General features: G+C 37.5%; 1 protein-coding gene across 5 annotated transcripts in view; it reads left to right on the top strand.

Moving 5' to 3' along the window:
* The window catches only part of ADGRB3 (adhesion G protein-coupled receptor B3), a 641,000-nt gene that overhangs the window by 597,203 nt on the left and 29,441 nt on the right, over positions 1-14,356 (top strand). For 4 of the 5 annotated variants that reach the window (XM_030555672.1, XM_030555671.1, XM_030555675.1 and 1 more), the window contains 4 exons: positions 1,993-2,091; positions 2,419-2,590; positions 10,782-10,877; positions 12,450-12,489. In XM_030555672.1, the coding sequence (XP_030411532.1) occupies positions 1,993-2,091; positions 2,419-2,590; positions 10,782-10,877; positions 12,450-12,489 (407 nt within the window). The remainder of the gene's footprint in view (positions 1-1,992; positions 2,092-2,418; positions 2,591-10,781; positions 10,878-12,449; positions 12,490-14,356) is intronic. The other variant, XM_030555674.1, reaches the window with a different exon arrangement.

Here is a 14,356-nt window from a genome sequence, read left to right on the forward strand (position 1 = left end):
TGGAAGCGGCATGGGCCAAGAGACATACTGGCCACCACTTCCAGCAGCTCCCATTGGCCCGGAGCAGTAAACTGCGGCCAGTGGGAGCCGCAATCGGCCGGACCTGAGAATGGGGCAAGTAAACGCACCAGCCCGGTCCAGCCCACCAGGGGCTTTCCCTACACAAGCGGCTACCTCTGTTTCCATCTTTATCAGGGTTTCTCAAACAATCTATCTTCAGCACTGTTTGATTAAGTAATTCAGACCCAGATTCTTGAGTCACGTTCTGGGGCAGTGGAAATTCTTTAGCTCTCCCCTCACCCCCAATCAAAGAAGGATGGTCACTCATTAGTTAAGTATTCCTACCAGCCGCACCTACCATCTAGGCCCAGTGATGAGTTCAGTAGTAAAACTATTTAAATAGGATTAGAGCATTTACAGAGGCAAAATAATGGTGCGCCAAAGAATTCTATCTTAGTAAAGCACATGGTGACTCTTCAGGTAAAAATAACAGGCCAGATCATGAACTGCTGTGAAATAACATATCTGATGTGATCGGAAGTCAGTGGAGCTATGCTATAAAACCCCAGCTGAGGATCTGCACCAAAAATATTCAATTACAAAAGAGCTATTGGAGAAGACTTATCATAAGTTAGATGAAAGACATTCTATTCTTTTGTAATATATACACAGATGTTCCCAAGTTATGTGAGGAATGGATTTGGCCCTCTAAATCTATAGATCTGTTCTGCATATTGCAATAATAATGATACTTTTCATATGAGTAATGCTGCAGCATCAAGATCAAGACTTAATTCTTTCTCCAGCAACTATTGGGTATACCCTTAGACAGTGAAAATTGCCTCACTGCACTGATTTCATTTTACACCCTCTGAGGATCTGGCCCTTTATTTCTGTGCATTATGTATAGAAGCAAAAGCAAACTTTTAGCTTTGCCAGTAAATGGGAGGGCGAAGAGTGAGAGCTCAAAGTCAGTTGAAATGTTGAGAAATATTTTTCTCAAGTGTTGCTTTTCTTCATTACATATAGGAAACTTTTTATTGTGGTTTTTTTTTTAGTTGGTTGGTTGGATTGGTTGGGTTTTTTTTCCGGTTATCAATGGATAAAAAACCCTTTCCTTATATTGTCTTATGTTTCTCGATATGATATGGAAATCACTGGTTCTGGTGGCAGGTGGGAAACAGGATAGCAAAGAAGTTGTTTATTTAATCAAAACTTCCGAATTTGAATGCATGTTGTACGCAGACGAAGAAAATTCTAATACCAGGTTTACATTTTAACTGTGATGAGTTTTGTAATACGGTTGTCTGTACAAAATGCTTTAAGCTTAATGCTTGTGTACTGTGTTTTATTAAAATGGAATAACATATCATCCCTGTTTAGTCCAAGTAATATTTATTTTCATCAAATTCCATACATTTCAACCCCTATATTCAGACCTTTATACAATGGAAACAAGAACTCCTAGGTAAAGTGCTGTCGCCAAATTTTAGCCAGCACACTCAAATTACTATACCAAGTCATTTGCTTACTGACTGTACAGTAAGTCCATCATGACTGAATGACCTGAGCACATTTTGGAAGTCTCTTCCTTTATTAATGTTCATATAATAATCAATATTTTATACAGCATTGATGCATTAGTTTTGTAAATGGTCTGAATAGAGGGATTTCACGGTGTGTGTCTACACGAGCACGTGCTTATGTTTATCTCCATGTATTGAGCAACTTCGATCTCTGGACGTTGGGGCCTTTTTTAGCTTAAATGGAAGAAATAGAGCCTGCATGAAATTAAGCCCCATAGTATTAATAGTTAAAGTTAATAATGTATAATATCAATATACTTTTGCAACAACCTAGAGCATTCATCCTGAATAAGTCTATTTACTTTTTCTGCATGACGTCATATTTAAAAGCTAAATTTCAGTAGCAACGTTTTTCAGTGAAAATTCAATATTTTGTTCTTTTTGTGGGTGTTCTGTTTGTTTGCAGTCAGATGAGTGAGCCTCATAGCGGTTTGACGCTCAAATGTGCCAAGTGTGGAGTAGTTTCAACAACAGCTTTGTCAGCCACCACCGCCAGTAATGCCATGTTAGTCCTAATCATTTACATCTTCTTGTTACAAATCTTATACAGTGCATGTGAGAAAATACTTTGATGATGAAAATTGTGTTTGCTAATACTGTATTAGAGCACTGAACATATTTTAAATATTCTTGTTAAAATTGGCAACTGTGTTTATTAACTGAATAGGGGATACTCTTTAGAACATAAAGTACAACGTTTTTTATATATCTGTCTGTGGTTTTCAAATTAACTAATAAGTTGCCATCCTAAAAGATTTTTTTTTTAGTAGTGGGTTTTTATTTATCTACTTGCAGTTATATAATGTTGTTTTCTCTCTCTCTCTCTCAATAGGGCATCCCTTTGGAGTTCCTGTGTTGTGTTGCCTCTTCTGGCTCTGACGTGGATGTCTGCAGTTCTGGCCATGACAGACAAAAGATCAATATTATTTCAGATACTCTTTGCAGTATTTGATTCATTGCAAGGCTTTGTTATTGTCATGGTCCACTGCATTCTCCGAAGGGAGGTGAGGAATAATTTCTTGAGCGCTAAAGTGCTGTGTTTCTCACATACTATTTAATATTATATACAACATATTCGTTCAGAAATTCCCTTATTGGTATAAAGATAAAAGGGAAATTTTTGAGATAAGATTTAAAGAGGGGCAAGTGAATAAGGATCTGAAACAGTTCTAGGCAAAGGATGAGGCAGCAGAAGAAAGAGAACAGCCCCCAAATGTAGAAACTCAGTGGACACAGACAGATGGGAAGTTGAAAGTGAATAAAGGAATGAACAAGATGGAGAGTAGATGGATGTGAGGTTGAAGGAAGATTGTTTATTTTCAGATGCAAAATGCAGCACAGTTAATTTCAGTGGAAAAATGGGCCCAATTAATTACAGGTCATTTTTAATAGGTCTTGTTTATTTCTAACTTTTATTCATCTTTGATATTATGATTATACACAAAAAGTGCAGACCTAAGATTCCTTTTCCAAAAGAACAGATTCTGTGAGTTTTTCATGTGTAGAAAGACTGATCAAATATATAATTGCTTTCATTTACACTATTCCATCTTAAACAGAAAACTGTTGAAAATATACAAAAATGTAGGAGCTAGGTGTGATCGTTTAATGAACAAGACTTTCAATTCTATTTCGGTTCAAATCGTGTTAGGTCACAGTAAGTATGGTGCTTTCAATTTATCTAGGTTAGGATGTTTATCAGCATCACTAAACCATACCACATGTGTAGCACAATTCACAGTGATTGGCAGTATCTATTCAAGGGAGCTGCAGGGCTGGAATAACAGGGTGCTTCGGGTCACATTTAAGGTTTATTGGCCATGCTGAGTGAGGAGGCTTGCACAGTGTCTCTTCTCTCCATCATTCACCGTCCTAAGAACTCAGGTTCACTATATTCATCAAAAACAGCATGCAGGATAGTGACCCAATCTATTTCAGTCTTCCTGTGGTATTCTAATTTGTGTGACTATTGTATCCTACCCAGTGTGTAGGGGCGGGGGAGTCACCTTGTGAACCACTAAGTCATTCGATTCTTTCACTAGAGACAGGCAGGAGTCTGAAAATGGAGGGAATATGGGCTATGGCTTAAAACAAGAGATTCCTGAGTTCTAAAAACTGAACTAATATGCCTTGCTCTATTCCTGACTTGCAGTGTGACCTTGGACAAGTCCCTGTGCCGCATTTTACCCATCTGTAAAAAGGATAACAATACTAACAGTAGCCCTCAGAGGTGTTTGGAGGCAAAATTATTTAATGTTTGTAAACCAGTTTGAAATCTTTATATAAAAGGCACTATATATAAAGTGGAATTTTTTTTTTAAATGTGTATATTATTGTTATTACTTATCATCAACAAGGCCCACTGTTCCCTTCACATTTTGTATACCTTTCTAATATTGGGTTGGCAGGTACTTGCAGAATTGGAAGCCACAGATCAGACATTCTTACAGTGAAATGGTAAAAGACTACAATTATTGATATCTTATTTCTTCGGCCAATAAAAAATGATGGCAGTTTTATGTAGAACTATTAGCTGAATCCCTTCTTCCTCAAGTGCTCACACACAGAATCTTCTTTCCCCCACCTTCTTATCCTAACACTCATCCAAATTTAAGAGCTGGAGAAAAAATTGAGGAACTAATTAAGATTTTTTTTTCCAAATGGGAAAGGGATCAAAGAGCTGATACACTACTGAAGCAATTTTCTTTCATCGCATTAGTTAATTGTCACAGGATACAAGGCACTGATGCAAGAAGCCTTCTCATACCACTTTAGTACCCACATTTTAAAAATCCCTAAATTCTATGCTTATAATATGCACACACATTCTCAGACAAGTACATAAGAACGGCCTTACTGGATCAGACCAATGGTCCATTTAGCCCAGTATCCTGTCTACCGACAGTGGCCAATGCCAGATGCCCCAGAGTGAGTGAACCGAACAGGTAATGACCAAGTGATCTCTCTCCTGCCATCCATCCCCACCCTCTGACAAACAGAGACTAGGGACACCATTCCTTACCCATCCTGGCTAATAGCCATTAATGGCCTTAACCTCCATGAATTTATCCAGTTCTCTTTTAAACGCTGTTATAGTCCTAGCCTTCACAACCTCCTCAGGTAAGGAGTTCCACAATTTGACTGTGCACTGTGTGAAAGAACTTTTTATTTGTTTTAAACCTGCTGCCCATTAATTTCGTTTGGTGGCCCGTAGTTCTTGTATTATGGGAATAAGTAAATAACTTTTCCTTATCTAATTTCTCCACATCACTCATGATTTAATACACCTCTATCATATCTCCCCTTAGTCGCCTCTTTGCCAAGCTGAAAAGTCCTAGTCTCTTTAATCTCTCCTCATATGGGACCCTTCCAAACCGCTAATCATTTTAGTTGCCCTTCTCTGAACCTTTTCTGGTGCCAGTATACCTTTTTTGAGATGAGGAGACCACATCTGTATGCAGTATTCAAGATGTGAGAGCACCATCAATTTATATAAGGACAATAATATATTCACCATCTTATTCTCTATCTCCTTTTTAATGATTCCTAACATCCGGTTTGCTTTTTTGACCACCTCTGCATGCTGCATGGATGTCTTCAGAGAACTATCCACGATGACTCCAAGATCTTTTTCCTGATTTGTTGTAGCTAAATTAGCCCCCATCATATTGTATGTATAGTTGGGGTTGTTTTTTCTAATGTTCATCACTTTACATTTATCCACATTACATTTCATTTGCCATTTTGTTGCCCAAAATAATTGCAAAAGGACATATGCATTTGCTTACACAAACACAGTATGCGCATTCATGTATCCATTCATCTCAGAGAACACGTTTGTATAATCCACTGATTGGCATGTGTTATGTCCTCCTCTGTGCCCAGTGCATAGAGGATATGGGTCTATAACAGTTTTCAGCTAAGGAGTTCTTTAGTTCAAGCTGTGGTAACTCACACCTTTAGCTCTGGAGAGCCTTGATTCCATCAAGGTGATGTAAGCTATTTAAGTGGGGACTCATGTGTGATTCAAAGTGGTCCGGTCCACAGAACCCTCTGGATGAACTTCCTGTGTTCAGAGATAGGATGTAACCACTGCTCAGGGTGTGTTATGTCCCATGCTGTATCTATTGCCTTGAGGACTTCAAGAACCTGGTTCTTTAGTCACGCTGTACATCCTCATGCTTTTAGCTACGGAGGTTCACAATTCAGTTCCTGATGTAAGCTAAAATAGCAGCTATCACATGTGCACATTTTCAAGGAGCAATTTAGTTGTAAAATTGTTTAGAATACATTTTACCTGAAATTGTAGTCCATTACTTTACATAGTCCAAAGAAGACATTTCTCTCTATCCATACATGACATTTATCAGAGGGGTAGCCATTACATACATGACATTGAAATCTTACCAACGTATTTGATGATTAATGCCATACAAATAATGAAGCCATCTCATTATATCTTCCATAAGATTCATCTAATGTTTATAATATGCCAGTGTAAGCAAAATATTAATTCAGACTGTCAAATAACATACCACTAATAAAATATCATAGAAAATTCAAGCAAAGAAAAGGTCAGATCTGCTTTATTATGCCCTTACTATTGTTATATTCCAAAAATGATGCATTCTTGTTCATGTAAATTATATAAAATCTTTTTCTCATTATACTTGATGTATTGGTTTGGACATAAACATTGGAAATGTAAGAATGTGTGTGTATATCTATCCTCTCTTTTCTTCCAAAACCCACTAGTCTGACACTTCAGTATATTTGTCTGAAAGTGAGCTGTTTAAAAGGCTGCGTGGCTGTTCGATAGGGCACTAGAGTGGGACTCTAGAGACCTGGCTTCTGCTCCCAATCTGCTGTGTGACTTTAGGAGTGTCACTTCACATTCCTCTGCCTCAGTTCCCAATCCTGTAAAGTTAGGATAATGATATTTTCCCCTCCTTCATGCTCTGAGGCCTATGGATGAAAAATGCTATAAAAAAGCTAAGTATTAGTATTTTTAACTTGAAGACTAATGGGGATATTCCCACCCTATCGTATCACTATTCATTCTTGTCTTCTTGCTGCTAAAGTACCTAATGAGACATAGAGGGAGTGTGGTGCGCATGCTTCTGTCATAAAACAGAGAATGATAGAAAAGCCTGGTGCTAATAGTCTTCCTTACCAGAATACCAGAACAGTATGCCTGACATGCTTGAACACAGCCTCTTCTGAAGATAATATGAGTCATGCTGAATAACTCCAAAGGCTGGTGGTGATGGGAGGAACCCATGTGTATTTTCTGCTTTTTCCCTGCTCCTACTGATTGAAATGCATTCAGACTAAATATATGTTTGGTGTGTAAATCTCAACCCACATTTCTATATTGCAAGAGAAAAAAGGTGCATGATTAGGGGGAGAGAGGATAAGTTATGAGAGTCTTGAATTGGTTACTGTTGCTAGGGAAACCACTTCCTTGGTTCGTGCACATTCATCACATCTGTCTCTCTTAGTCTGCCTAGCTCTAAAACAATCTTACTGCTTGATGTTAGAAAGAAAAAAATAAACTACAAAACAATTCCAAACAAATGCTGGAGAAAAACAAATGAGCATTTCAAAGGCCCACCTTTTGTTTGTGACATTGTCTGAGGATTCTGCCTGTACTATTACCGTGGAGTTGGAAACTTTTGATAAAATCCCTTAAAGTCTGTAAGGGCTGGATCCACAGAGGGAATTAGGCTACACTCAGCATTGCAATGCCTAGCTTTCCACAAAGGCTGCATTAGGCACCAAGGGTCTCCATACAACACACAGGGAGAGATATATGCCTGAGAATGAGATCCACAAAAGCTAGCATGCTAGGCAGAGAGCCACCACTGCTACACAGTAGGAGATGCCAATGACAGAGGAGTTCCCTCAGCCCCTGCCCATCTCAAGGAATTAGGGATCTACGTTCAGGTGAGGGGGGGGGGAGGCTATCTCTCTCTTGCATCCACATTTGGGAACCCCTTCTCTCTTGGAGTCAGGTACTATAGCCATTTCTTGTGAGAATGCCTTAAATAGATACCTAACTCCACAAGAAATAGCAAGGGGAGGCAGTGGCTTCCTTCAGATCTTTAGGTAGTAGTTCAAGTGATCACCCAGAGGAATGTGGGAGACTCTGGTTCAGTGTTCCTATTTGCCTGAGGAGAGGAATGGATTTTAATAGGGATTCCCCACCTCTCAGGTGAATGCTTTAACCACTGAGCTATGGGATATTCATAGGAGGGCCTCTCTCTCTCCATTTTTGAAGCTGTTTCACTTTGTTATAAATAATTGGGCCACAGAAACAGTGAAACTGTCTGTGTAGTCCAGTGGTTAGGAAGTGGTGGGAAGCCCCTGTTCAAATTCCTTCTCGGGGAGAGTGGGGAATTGAACTGGGATTTCCCACATCCCATCTGAGTCCCTTAACCAATGGGCTAAAGGTTATGGGGGGGGCTGCCTCTCCCCCTTGGATATTTTATATGGAGACAGGCATCCTCTGAGCACACCCACTGGATCAGGACCCACAGGCAAGATAGGTGAAGGGACACCTATTTTCTACTGGTTTGAGGCTTGTGCTGGGGCTATGGCATGACAGCCATGCAGGGTCCTGCCTGAGGCAGCAGTGCACATGCCCAGAGGCAGAAACATAGGCATCTAGGGAACTTTTACACTGTAAATGCAGGCGCTGAGTGAGTTTAGGCACCTTCAGACTTAGCAGCTAAGCAGGAATTTTGTGGATCACAGTGATGCCTAAACCTGAAATTTAGGTGCCTAAATCTTTGCGGATTTGGTTCTAAATTCTTTCTCCAAACCAGAAACTCTATAGCATTCTTAGTTAGCAACAATAATTCTTCATCTCAGCTACTTTTGTCTCCAATATGTCTCTGAATGATTAAACAGAAGATGGATGGGTTGGTGAGGACAAAAAAAATAGTATTTTCATGGTGCAAGCTTACAAGTTGCAATTTACATCATTTTGATGGGCACAGTTATCTCAGACATTCAGCTGTAACATCCTAATAGAATGTTGCTTCCATTTAAGACACATTTTAGAATGCGTCTATCACCAAAGACTCTCCAGTTTATTGCTAATGGAGTACTTCAGAGAGATTAATGACATTTATAGGAGTATGAGGTATGGGGAGCCTCCATGGACATATAAGAGAGAGTTTTGGGTAGGGGAAGTTGTCACTTAATGTGTTTTGAAGGAATAATAGATTTGGGTTCAGTTACCTTGAGATTTGACTGAAATTCACGGTGGTCCTCATTTTGTCAACTTAGTTCACCAATGATTTCCCTACAATATAGAACTCTAAAGTCTGATATAGAACTTCAGCACTGATAAAGAGGAAAAAGATTTGAATTAACTTTTGTAACAACTGGGAGATGCTATATCAGATTAGTGTCAGATGCATGCAAAACCACAACAAACATAATGCTTGAACTCAAAGTCTGATTCATAATCCAGGTCAATCACACTTTTAATTACTCTCACACTTGGGGATTTTCAGTGCCTTAAAATCACACCAAACCTTTCACACTCGCTACATCTTTTCTCTCTGCCCTACATTAGTCTTCCTCTATCTGCAGTTTTCATTTAGACTTAAATATTGCAAGGCACTTTAACTCATTTAAGGGTTGAGCACTTTAAGATAATGCTTTCTAATTATAAAGATAAGGCAAAGTTTTCAATCTGCTTTTCTTTTCCCTGCTGGGAAAGCCTGTCCAAGCTCTCAAAGAATTTGTAGCATAAAATAATGGCATTCAGAAAGCAAGGCCTTAGGCTCAGCTTCAGTTGATTAATTTAGCCTTATTTACTGTTTACAAAATGTCCATGAGTAGCTTATGATTTTCTCTGATTTGATTATTCTAAATCAACCAATTTCTACAGATAATGGTCTGTAGACTGCTCACAAAAAGTTCATTGAGAGTGTTTGATATTCAACATAGAAATGGTATTGGTTAGTTTAGATGGGACATAGGTGACATTACCAAATTTCTGTATCCAGGTTGGAACATTTATTAAATCTAAATTCTCTTTTTATGAATACAAACATTCCTCCCAATAAACTGGTTTTCTAGAATGTCCATAGCAAGTGAATACAAAAGACACATAAGCAAAACTGAAGCAAATTTGGTTCTTACTCCAAAGAAATATTCTTGTTTGTTTCCAAGGCCACACTTATAAATATCTTTTCCCATTGCAAGAATTTTCTTGCTTCCTCCATTTTTAATCTCTGATATGTGCAGCCAGATGTACTCACACTAGACTGCCAATGAGCAGGAACTGCTTTACCCCTTTGGACTCTACTTTCTATTTATGCATCACTTTCTTTAGAAATTGTTCTCTGCTAATATATATACTTAAACGTATGATCTTGGTCAAATTTCTTATAAATTTTCTACATCAAACCTTCTGAAGTAGTAACTCATGAAATATAGTCATTTTTGGACAGAATAATACTCATTAATGAGTGGTGACAATTTATATTAAGTTCTATAGAAGAGATAAATAATAAAATCTTACACTTTTGTCCAGTATAACGCAGGCTGCTGTCCTACTGGTTGTGCTCACACTTAACAAGTTTTATCCATTCTGAAAGGTTTTACTGGTGCAAGAGGTTTAAAAAATATTCCCTATACTTAAAACTAGAGACTACAATGTGAGCCAGTAACACCCTGCAAAATGGATTTTTTTTTTAAAGTGCAACCAACCACTCTAAATAGGAAACTACTTCACTTTTAATGCAAATAGCTGCTAAGGGTCACCTTTCAAAGCCCTTACATTTTTCAGGCATACAATATATTTTATTTTGCTATGGGAATAAAGTACTTTTTATAAACCTACCTTCTGACCTGCTGCTGCAGTTAAACTGAGTGAGAGAGCAGAGCCAAACACTGCCACTAAAGACAGTTTGGGGCCAAGTAACCTCTCATCACTGACTGCTAAGTAATTATGTTCCTTGACAAATTTAATTCTGTGAACGGGGTCTGGCAGATTGGCAGACTTTTGTACCAGCACTAGGGTGTAGCAATAGTATGAAATGACAGAGATTAAAAAATGTGCATTTACTAGCTGCGATATATCTAGTATCCTAAAGTAAAACTAACTTTACAGTTTAGTTTTGTCTATAGCTGTATTAAAAATGTCAGAAGACTCAGTGCATGATATTGTTTTCACAGGTTCAAGATGCATTTAGATGTCGATTAAGAAACTGCCAAGATCCAATCAATGCAGATTCTTCTAGCTCTTTTCCTAATGGACATGCTCAAATCATGGTGAGATTTTATTTTATCCTGGACATCTAATTCAGTGGCCCTAGCCAAAATAAAAAGATGACCATACATTGCTGTACATGTCAAGTGCATGTGCATGAAATATTAATACAGTTCTTGAGTACAAGTCTGACTTCAGCTCCTGAAATTTCTTAGAAAAGTTCAGCTTGTTGGTTCAGTGGCACTATTATGTGCTGAATCTCTGAATACCAAGGTTCAAGAGCAGCTGAGACTCTGCCTTTGTGGGCAGCTGGGACTACAGTGTTGTATAGATGATGTTTTCAATCTCAAGGATGAGTGGTGAAGTGTGAAACATACTATATACTGAATTTCTGTACCCACTAGTGTCTGCTTGCAGAGCAGTGTCGGAGTCTGGGGGTACTTAAGAGGCTTCCCAAGTCCCCAGCTTCAAAGCAAATACATCTATTTTTTTCTACTGAGGAGACAGTAGTGGGCATTCTACAGGGAAAAGAACTGGCTAGAGTTAAGAAGTCAGTGAAAGTTAGGGTTGCCAGTTTTGGCTGGACATATTCCTGGAGGTTTCATCACATGACATAATCATTAAAGATTAATCTTTAATTCCTGGAGACTCCGGGACAAACCTGGAGGGTTGGCAACCCTAAAGTATTAGGATTTGCTAATATCCTTAGGTGCAGTTTAGTAGCCAAATACTTATCCCATTGATTTCAGTCAGAACAGGATCAGGCCCTAGATGATGCAAGGCTCTCTTAGCAAATGCCCTTGAAAGAGCTGTTTGAGCAGAGGAAAATCAATGTTGAGATGTCAGGAAAAAAGGATAAAATGACCCTTTCTGAAAAAAGAGAAAATTTGCTGCTTGTATTAGATACATGTAAATAAACTGTGAGGAAACGATGAAAGCAAAATTGAAATGCATTTAAGCTCTATATCAACTTAAATAGTATTTCTTTCACTGTGACAGAGTGACTATAGATTCTTATATGTTAAAGCATCATTCTTAAACCTGGCAGCATCTTTACCCCACTTTGAAATGAATAAAAGCTCCCTTCGTGGTTGTGGGTGGAGGGAGCTGCAGAACTTACTTTGGTTGCATTAGAAGCAGAGATATACAGAGTGCTATATAACAAATACCAAATTTAATAAGAATGTTTCAGATAAAGTGAACTAATTTGATAAAGGTTATTAATGGTAATGTGTGTTGCAGGCTATTTTCTGTATTCCTGTTTATACAATCACTGTGAAAAGCTTTTTCGACAATAACCCTATTATGATATGTAGACGTTATTCTTCCATGTAAATATAAAATTACATACTGTATCATCTTATTAAAATTCCATACTATATTTCCATCTATTTTATTTTATTTTATTGTGATCAGGTAGCATACTTTGAAAACAACCCACTTATACTTTAGGAAAAATTGTATTACTCTGCTGTTGTAAAACAATAAACGCCACCTTCCCAGCAACAAGAAACCGCTTTTAAGAGACTGTGATTCTGTAAATAGGACATTTTGGAAGCACTGGTTGGCAAAAGGTGTTGTGGTTTGGTTTTAATTTAATAATGGCTGTCTTGTTTCATTGTTTCTTGTTACAGACAGATTTTGAAAAAGATGTGGACATTGCTTGTCGGTCAGGTAAGGATACCGAAACAATATGTAGTCAACCAAAACAAAACAAAGAAGATGTGTACTAGTGTCACTGTGAAATAAAAGGAAGAAACAGAAAAAACTATGAGGTTTTACCTGGTTACAGAAAAATATCTTTTCTAATTGTTTTCATTGTCAAAATACATGCTGCTATATGGATAAATGTAGTTCATCATCAAAGCAAATTGCGTAAGAGTCTTTTAACAGGATTCAGGTAGTTGATAAGTGTCCCACAGGAATTTTTATAGCTTAGCAAACAAATGGATTTGGTGATAAAATCAACTTCATGCATACAAGAATTTTCTTCACCCCAGTAAACATGCAAATATGAAATAGCCATACAGCTAGCAAACCTCATTTTTGTTAGATATAGCACATTTGAAAATATTCATATAATATATAATAGCAAAAACAATCAGTATGTAATCTAAAGGGCCTGACTTTTCTCTGGATCTAACTAACTAAAGTTTACTGTAGTTTAAGCAGTGCAGCAACAAAAAAATAAAAATATATTTTAATTTCACATTATAGGTACACATTTTTATTCTATTTCAGTACTCTGTACTTTAATTGGCTCCATTTCTGTCTGCTTCTGCTACTTAAAAATACTTGTCTTCAGCGATTTACTCAGCCAACGTAGTTTAAATAAAATACGATGAAAAATGAAGGGTCTTTATAACCCATTGGGAATTTAAGCTTTAGAGTCCCTCCACGCATTTTGTCACAATAGAGTAATAGTTCTTCCTTATTAACTAATGCTCATTACTGCTGGTGTGTTTTGAAAGAAGTAAAGCAATGGAATTTAAAAACAAATACATTCCTCCTACCTTCCTAATGGAAGGATAAGTTCAGACTTAATCCGTGAGCTGCATACTTTATCAGCTTTGGAGTACATAAAGTCATGTCAAGGACACACTTAAAAAAAGATACTTTTAATGCAGACATGAGTGGACTTCACCATGTAAATTTAAGTGATTTAAATTCAATTTCCTATAATGAAAGATTGAGTAAAAGGTGACTGGGTGAGCTGGCATGACATGTGTGGTTAGAAACAATCTAATAACCACTTGCATTTCCTAAAATGAGGTTTTTTCCTTTTTTTTTTCTTCATTTTTGCTAAGTAATGCGATTGGGTAGTTGAAATGCCCCAATTTCTCACTTACATTTCCTTGCTTTAGGGCAAATAATTCATGAAATATTATAGACAATCATGTATGATTTAACATGAGGGGCTGTGTTGGTGAGCTGATTACTATTGTATATCAGTGTACTGATATACACTGTTATATTAGAGCCACCATGAACTTCAGGACACAGGAAAGAGAGTAAATGCATTTATGGGTATTTCTGTACCTCTTATTGTCTAACTCACAAAATCTTAATTTTGCTGCACATCCTAGCACTATCGTGTTTAAATCCATTACTTTAAATGGGGGGAAATGCTATACTTGTGCTAGAGTCAAAGATTCGTGGCAGTAGGATATTTTAAATTTATCTTTCTTATTTTGCCACTCATTTTCCTTCAAGTCCTGAAACAAAGCTTTCTTTTTCTTCTTTGACTGGAGAGACCGTCACTAAAAGTGGTGAATGACTTTTTTATTAGCCATGTTTATATATATCTATAGATTTTTCAAGTGTACCAAAGCATGTTTATTTCATATAAATAAGCTTCTTTGCCTAGTTTGACCATATGCTGCATGTATTCAGAGATGAATTTAATACAGGAGAGTTACAAAATTCAGCAGAAAAGAACATTTAGGAGTAAAGTCAGAGAAAGACATGTACACAGTTAAGGAGATCATTAGGATGGACTGATGAAAAGATCTAGCCACACAATCTGTCTGATGTTTTCCAA

Source organism: Gopherus evgoodei, chromosome 3, assembly GCF_007399415.2.
Source record: "Gopherus evgoodei ecotype Sinaloan lineage chromosome 3, rGopEvg1_v1.p, whole genome shotgun sequence".
Lineage (NCBI taxonomy): Eukaryota > Metazoa > Chordata > Testudines > Testudinidae > Gopherus > Gopherus evgoodei.